Source organism: Phaethon lepturus, unplaced genomic scaffold, assembly GCF_000687285.1.
Source record: "Phaethon lepturus isolate BGI_N335 unplaced genomic scaffold, ASM68728v1 scaffold15612, whole genome shotgun sequence".
Lineage (NCBI taxonomy): Eukaryota > Metazoa > Chordata > Aves > Phaethontiformes > Phaethontidae > Phaethon > Phaethon lepturus.
In genome coordinates this window covers 1-8,288 of record NW_010524225.1, presented here as the reverse complement: position 1 = coordinate 8,288, position 8,288 = coordinate 1, and the positions used below count along the sequence as shown (strand labels likewise).

Here is an 8,288-nt window from a genome sequence, read left to right as displayed (position 1 = left end):
GACGGGGTGTAGCAGGTCACTGACCATTTCCCCTTGGATTATGGCGGCTCTGTTCTGCTCTCCGTCCCTGTCTTCCAGCTCAGGGGGGCTGGGTAACCGGAGAGCAACTGGTCAGAACTATTAAAGACTGAGGCAAAGGTGGCATTAAGTACTTCAGCCTTTTCCTCATCCTTTGTCACTATGTTTCCACCCGCATCCAATAAAGGATGGAGATTCTCCTTACCCCTCCTTTTGTTGTTAATGTATTTATAGAAACATTTTTTATTTGTGTTTTGCAATAGTAGCCAGGTTATGTTCTAGTTGGGCTTTAGCCTTTTTAATTTTCTCCTTGCATAACCTCACAACATCCTTGTAGTCTTCCTGAGTGTCCTCTCCCTTGTTCCAAAGGCCACGCTCTTTCTTTTCCCTTAGGAAAGGTTAAGTAACTGAAGTCCACGTTCCTTTCTCAGGAATTTTGTTTCCAGTAGTACCAATTTCTTTTCATACTATATTGTGTTTAAAGTTCTAGAAGTGATTTGAAAGGAGTGTCTCATCTGCGTCATTAGTATACATTCCTGCGGCTTCTGGCTCAATTGACTTTAATGTCTCTGCTGGAAAATTTATGTCTTAACATTATACCTGTGGATTGATAAACATTAGGTTTCATATAAGTGTATGTATAGTCCCATATATATGTGTGTGTATATGTATATATATGAAGGACTTCTCTGGGATATAAAATACTTTATCACTTATTTTTAGGTTCTTGGAATCAGTGGATCTCACAGACAGTCAGAATATGGAAAGCATGTCTTCAGCAGAATTAGACAGCACTTTTAACAATGTTACAGGTAAGAGAGGTTGAAAGCTGATTTGCTCTTTCTTCTAACATACACAGTCAAGCTAAGGTCACAGTTACTGCTTCTCTAACTGTGTAACCTTACTTTCATTTACAAAGCCTTAGAGAATTCTTTTGGATTATTAGGCTGGAAATTGACATTACCCTATCCTTCTGTCTCGCAGCAGAAGCCTTTCATATACATGGAAAAATACTTTCATAGGAGGTAGTGCATAAATTACTAAACACAGATGGTGTTCTTAGTCATACTATATTAGATCATAAAGCAGAGTGGCATAACTCCCTCCCTCTAAAGCGGGATTCCTCAGAGACAGGCACTGAAAAACCTACTAAACAGCTGCTTGCTGCTGGATGGAAAGTTGTGTCAGTGGCAGAGTTGAAAAGTGCAGCGCCACAGAAAAGTAGTATCTTATAGACAGTTCTACAGATCCCATATTATTCTTTGAATGGTATTTTTAGCCCAGAATAAGAATACCTAAAAGTGAATTAAACTAAAGCTGGTTGGACATAGTCTGTATCTTTGCTTCTAGCTTTTAAAATCCTGTGTTACTTAACCATTATTAATGTGTGCTGTGACAAGATATTTCTATAAGGGTGCAAAAGTAAAAAATGAATAAATTCTTCATGTCTAGACTGTAACACTGGAAATCTAGAAATAATTTTGCACATATTTACTGCACTGTGTATCTCTAATAGCGATTGTTGAGAGGAGGGACCAGGCAGTCCTATTGTTTTTAGAAAAATATGTTTATGCTCTTGTCCAGAAAGATTACAGGGGTGTGAATACAGTTTATGTCAGCAGTATCTTTCACAGTTTACATTTGAAAAATGCTCATTTTGATAAGTGTTGCTATTTAATGTATACACTAATTTGTCCTTAAGTATATTAACTCTTGATATCTAATGTTTGTCTCCTGCTTACTTTGCTTTTTCCTTTTGCTTTATTGTTTTCATACATTATTAGCATTTCCTTTTTCCTTTGTTCAGGTTTTTGTTTGTGTGTGTATCTATCTGCATATCTATCTGTTTTTGTGTGTCCACATAATTGCAAACAAGAAAAGAAGGAAGGAAAATAATTAGGAAATTCTTCTTAATTTTAGATCTTGAATCACACTTACAGAGATGTCAGCAGTTATCTGTTACAGGTAGGAAACATTTTCACCTCAAGGTGAATTTTATTTTTACTAAAGAACAAAAATATTTTTGAGACATCAGCTCAGAAGTTGAAATAATATCTTTTACTTATTATAGGAGGAGCTATTTTAGGAGTATAAGTTTATGAATGTTACATTGGTTTTATTCCATTTGTAAAGGAATACAGCATGTTTATATATTCTACTTCCATTTGATTGTTTCTACGTGTTGAATTTCTGTACCCTGAAGTACACAGTACTCCCACAGCCTGTTGTGATTTATCTTAAAGACTGTAGTAACATGTTGTATTGATAAAACTGAAGCTGCAACTGAGAAGGGAAGAGAAGCTGGGAATTAAGGGTAAATGCATACCTGCAATGGCCATTTCCCGTATGCCAAATATTATAATGTTTAATAGGTATGCATGGCTTTTTTTGCATGTGTGTTGTTATTTTGCAGTATTAACAGATCATCAGGATTTGAATAACACGGAACTGAAAACCATTCTGAACAGTGCAGCTCCTCAACAGTATCGCATAAGAGCAAAGCTGAGAACTTATAAACCCCAGAAGCTCTATCAGTCAATTAAACTCCATTGTTCCAAATGCAACTCTTTGTAAGTGTTTCACACAATAAAAGTAATTAGGAATTTTTCTATATGTGTTGGGATGCCTAGATTTTGAGTGTCTTTTCATTCTCTTTTTCTATGTAAAATGAGATGAAGTTAAATGTATTTCATTTTGAGCAAAGATTTGAAACTCACTGATAATAGGTAGGAAAGTTTTAAATCATCAGATGATTTCCATTTACAGAATCCTTTGAGTGCTTTCAGAACAATAACTTTTTTTATTTTCAAATTTAGCAGTGTGGGTGTTCCCATACTGAAGTTGCATTTAAGTACCCTTTTCTGTATTGCAGTTTTAAAAAAGGATATGCAAAAAGGTATGATGGTGTCCAAGCGAATGAATAAAATATCATTGACTAAAGTGTGTCTTCCAGAGAAGGCATCTTTCCTGGATCCAAAACTACCAAGGAAACACCATTCACCTTGGTATTTTTGTCATTTTTTGTGACCTGAGTGTGTTCACTGACCATTTTACCATTGTTATTTCCCCTTTAATGATATTTGTCATTGTATCAAACAATGCTCAGTCAAATAATCGTACACCATTTCTGGTGTACATTCATTTAAAAATGAAAGAGAGTTTGTTTGAAATGGCCTATTTTTGACTAAACTACTGAGTGACATGAATTACAATGCTATTCATCTGAATCCTGTATCACCTTTTTTTGCCTGATTTAGCCTAGCATCAGTCCCAAGCAAACAGCTTTACTGTTACTAGTGTAAACTATTGCTTTCTTTAAATGATGGCATGTTAGCATTCTCCTAGCCTTTTGAAATTTTTCACACAGTCAAGACTTGTTAGATATAAACATCACTGAGACAAGAAAATGCCTCTACTATCCTTCTCTTACAGCTTTTGGATGCAAAGTAGCACACTTGCAGCTTTAACAATAGCGGTCCTTATCAGATGTTGTTATAACATTCTCTTGGTTGCTAATGTAAGAGCAAGTGCTGCATCATCTTCACAACATACAAATATGTGGCCTTTATTACCAAATATAAAAAGGAGATAATCAGCAACCATTTCTCCACTTTTGACACTTTTTTGACATATTTGCAAACTCCCTGTAGTAATAAGCAGATACAGTTGATAGAATTTTGTTTGTTCTTTATGAACTTTATCCTTATCCCACAATTTTCCATGGCTAGTCTAGCCTTTTTATATATTCTTGACTTAATTAATGTCTTAATTTCTGTTCATTTGAGCCTCCTCCTTTTTCACATGTTGCTGCCTTCTCTTTGCTACAGAATTAGGGCAGACTTTTAACCAGATAGAATTGTGAGGCTTTAGTTAGCATACTTCCTACTGCTACTACTACCATCATGCTGCAATGATGGGACTACTTGCAATGCTTTCTCAGAAATTTGGCTTCTCTTTTCTCAACTGTGTGTCAGTGGAAGGAATCAGTGAAATATAGTGGTGCTGTACCTCAGCCTGGATTGGATGAGTTAAGAGGCCCAGGAAGGAAAGATGACTTAGGGGCATCCTTCTCTCCTACAGGTTCTGCTGTGGCAGAAATTGTTTCATGTTTTATCCTACGGTGAAGAGCCTGACTGAACAAAGTTCAATGCAAATTTGATCCTTTAATACTTTATGCAGTAAGATGCATATAACACTTGGGGTATAAAATCCTCGTGAGAGATGTATTTTTGTTTTTTAGACTTCAACTGGAAGCTTCTCTGTGAATAGCAAGATATCGATACATGGTTGTAGTTTTATTTATGTATCCACATTACAGAAGTTTCAACCCTTGTGCGTAGGGTTGAATTGTTCAAAAACAATTTATTCCATTCCTGCCTCTCTGGGAAATCTGCAGGCAGTCTTGGGTTTGAAAGTGAAATAGAATAATCTGCAGGCATTGATGATATTTTTTCTTTAACTCCACTCTGAAGCTTGGCACCTACTTTTTTTCAGCTTTTTATAAAATAGCCCAAGCTTTTGTCTTTTTATTCATTGTCCTTTTTGTCATGGTTCATATTGCACCTGAAGCCATCAGGTCTGTCTTGCTTAGGAGAAAACATTCTAATGCATTTTTAATTTGTGTGCCAATCACTGGCACGTTGCCTGTAATTGGCAATATTGGTAAAACTTGAATGGCCTGCATTAATTCTCTGTGAATAACAACTGGAAATGCATCAGTGGTGCACTCTAGCAGGATAGGAAAGAAACTGTGTGGTGCAGAGTTGCAGATTTTCCCTGTATAGTACATATATGAAGCTATTCTGCTCCTGCCCGTTTTTCTTTTCCCCGCCTCAAAATAGCAAGGTAAAATAGCTAGAACATAAAACTTCAAAATTATAGGAGCTTACATGGTCCTTTTACTCTGCTGAAGTGGTATGCAGTTATGTGGCCCTTCTAAGGCCCAACTGAAATCACATAAAGCTGGTATGTTTTTCCATGGATTTACATATGTGTGGATGAAGCCACTAAGCTGCCTTTGCTCCTAGGTAAGATTATAGATTACTTAGCATATTTACTAACATGGAAATGAAATATCTTGTCATACTTTGCTATACAACTCTAAATGTTAAACTGATAAAACAACAAAGTTATTTGTCATGTGTATACTTTAACTGTTATCGCTATTATTTTAATATTTATTTGGAGTACTGTCATCCTTGTTGCGAGATTGCTGAAGGTGAAGCTGTTAGAATTTACTTGCTCATTTTGGAAATGGTTTTAGGCGAGAAGTTCCAGATGGAGATGACTTTGACTTTATTTTACAAGGCTCTGCTGTTACTGCCCCAAACGCAGAATTACACAATACATCCTGGTATGATTCTGTAATGTGGACTACACAAGACCAGAAACAAAGGAAAATAGCTATCCATTTTGTAAAGCATGATGAAATGCTTCAACAGGCTGAAGATACTTTGCTTATGATAGAAGGTAAGATAAATTGCAAATATGCCATTTCTTATGGCACAGTATCCACTTTGAGTATCTGCAAAGTCAAAATATATTGAAGTTGTATTCAGTGTAGGTAGTCATGATCATACAGGCATCTTCAAAGAAAAGAAAAACTCAGCTGGAACTTTGTTACTGTTGTGCAAACAGGAAAAAGTCATCTGTGAAGGTCTTGTAAGGTGCTTCTGTCTATTTTAAAACTATACCAATAAGTTTATTGTTGATTCTGCTAAAATTAACATCTGAATATGCTTTTTTCTAGCTGTGCTTAGTGATTTTTCAGTTCTGATTTGAAAACTCACTGAGTCTTCTAAAAAAAACCTGTTTGTAGTCCTGATGTGGACAAGATTTGGAAGGCTTCTGATAATACAAGCCTACAATTAACTCTGTCAGCCTCTGGATGTCAGTGTTGTTTCAGATTAATAGAGCTTCTCACAATGTGAGTTTTTTTTGGTTTGTTTTTTATCACATTTCCTCAGGGAAGAGAAATAGCCACTGAACTTTAAACAAAACAATTTAGCAAGAATACTAATAAGGAATGTTTTTAATAGAATAAAAGTAAAAAATAATTGCATATAGTACCATTCTGAGTTTAAAACAGTCTTCAGTTGTGCTCAAGTAGTGCTGTGAATAAGCAAATATAAGTCAGGTGGTCCTTGTGTAAGGGTCAATGACAAAACCCCATCTGTTTTCTGCTTTGTTTTATATTCAACTAGTTCTGATAGCTGCTTTATTTCTGACATGTTCCAAACTGGATTTTTTTTTTTTTTTTTTTTTTTACAATCTAACCTTAACTTTGTGAAAACAAAAGAAATAAGAATCTGTTTCTACTCTTTTTTCCTAGATCAACTGAACAATATAACTTGGTAAATTGTTTTTCGGATATTAAAGTCCCAGCAGCTAAGAATGTGTGTATATGGATATATGTGCTTCATATTGGAGCACAAGGAAAAGGCATAATCAGTTTTAGCACTTTTTTCCCAGAACATTGATCATAAACCTTGCCAAAGCTACATGCTATTTTAATTTTTAAGTTTTTGGAGGTGGAGATTTTGAAGTCTCCCTAGAAATCTTCCCAGCACTTTTCCAGATACAGACAGCCCTCAAGTTGAAAGTTGAAAATCTGGAGACCTTTTAGCAATGTCTGTTAAAACTACACTGAATTTTGTGTGTTAATCTCTTTAATGAGAGTTCAAATGTATACGAGAGGCTGTATCTGTGTTACTGTACTTGGACGACCTTTGTTTTCTAACCTTTTGGGAAGCCATTTCAAATATTCGTGCCTCAGTTTTCTTTATCTTTTTTTTTTTTACTAGAAGTTAAGCTTATTGATGAGGTTTCATGTCGTTGTACATTTTTTCATCACCAGTAATAAAGCAATTTTATTTATTTTATTTTCTTCTCTAGTTATGTCTGCAATACCAGTAACAAATATATGTAATAAATATTTTACAATTCAGTTTCATACTTATATGTTATAAAGTCTTTGAAATGTCTTAGTTATAGGTTAGTGGTAAACAACACAGTTGTAGAATATATTTATTTTTAAACAGTTTGCTCACTTTTTATAATTGTTGTTCACCAGCTGATTGAATGATGTATTTTTATTGAACTATTTCCAAATAACTGTTCTCTGTGTGTTAAATTAATAGATCTACCACATTTCCACTGAATTGGTGAAATGTCAGAAAGATTCCATAATCAGTTCTGCAGTCCATACTACAGACACTGAAGGCAGGTTATCCCATAACTTATAATAAATTTGAAAGATTTTTTCCTGTCACTGGAATTAGAAAATCTCAGGGTTCCAGCTGTAATATATTAAATTTCTGCTGTGTTCCTAGCATGGCTCCAGTTTAGTAGCACTCAAATTAGTCTGAAGTTTGGTGGTTTTGCATTTCTCATCTCATGTCAATTATGACGTGATTGAATAACTACTTTTTCACAAACTGCTGGTTAAAAATTAATAGATTTTTGCCACTTAAAAGCTGAAAAACCAGTTACTTAGGAGGAGCAATTGCAAAAAGTCAGTTTATTTTTTTCCCCCCAGTAAAATTGCTAGTAAAATCATAGGAGAAATTATATGAAAGTGATGCTGACTAAATACAACTATATGGAAGATACTAAGGCGTCTGCTCTAATAAATGTCCATCTTTGATTCTTTGAGTCTGTTGTTGAGTAAAAGTGATAAGGTTATGGACCATTTTTTCAGTTTTCCATAGTGGGTCTCAATTTTTATTGAAGATCCTGAAATCATCATCTAATCAGCCAAGAAATGCAAGCTGTTCAATTTATTCTTGATTACAATTTAAAAAAAAACTTTTTTTTCTGTTTTTAATAGGTGGAACACTAAAAGAAGTCTGGAAGCTTACAAAAAGATTTAAATGTGTTATTCCTGTGAGATCTACAGAAAATGATCTTGAATTATTAGATCTTTCAGCTCCTTTTCTTTTACAAGGGAACATAAAATATTATGGGTAGGTTAAAAGTATTTGTTGACATTTTAGTAGTTGCCACAATAGATAGATAGATATCATTTTCTTCAGTAATTCAAACTGCAGTGCTCAAGGGATAACTTAAAGATTCTTCAATGCAAAATACATCAGCAGCACTGAGATTGGGATGAAATGCCATAGTACTACCTCATATCAAAAGACTCAACTGTAGTTGGGCTTTATCTTGCACTATAAATCTTATGCCCTTAATTACACAGCACGCCAGGTTCAGTCCTGCCTGTTGTGTGTGACCCAAAAGACCCACAAGTCTATGGGGCCTGATGGGAT

At 34.9% G+C, this 8,288-nt stretch overlaps 1 protein-coding gene across 1 annotated transcript in view; it reads left to right on the top strand.

The window, feature by feature from the left end:
* The window catches only part of POT1 (protection of telomeres 1), a gene marked incomplete at its 5' end in the record, with an annotated part of 22,655 nt that extends 14,669 nt beyond the window's left edge, over nt 1-7,986 (top strand). Inside the window, 5 exons of the mRNA XM_010282381.1 lie at nt 742-830; nt 1,939-1,983; nt 2,432-2,588; nt 5,282-5,487; nt 7,847-7,986. Of these exons, the coding sequence (XP_010280683.1) occupies nt 742-830; nt 1,939-1,983; nt 2,432-2,588; nt 5,282-5,487; nt 7,847-7,986 (637 nt within the window). The remainder of the gene's footprint in view (nt 1-741; nt 831-1,938; nt 1,984-2,431; nt 2,589-5,281; nt 5,488-7,846) is intronic.
* Between the last annotated feature and the right edge of the window lie 302 nt (nt 7,987-8,288).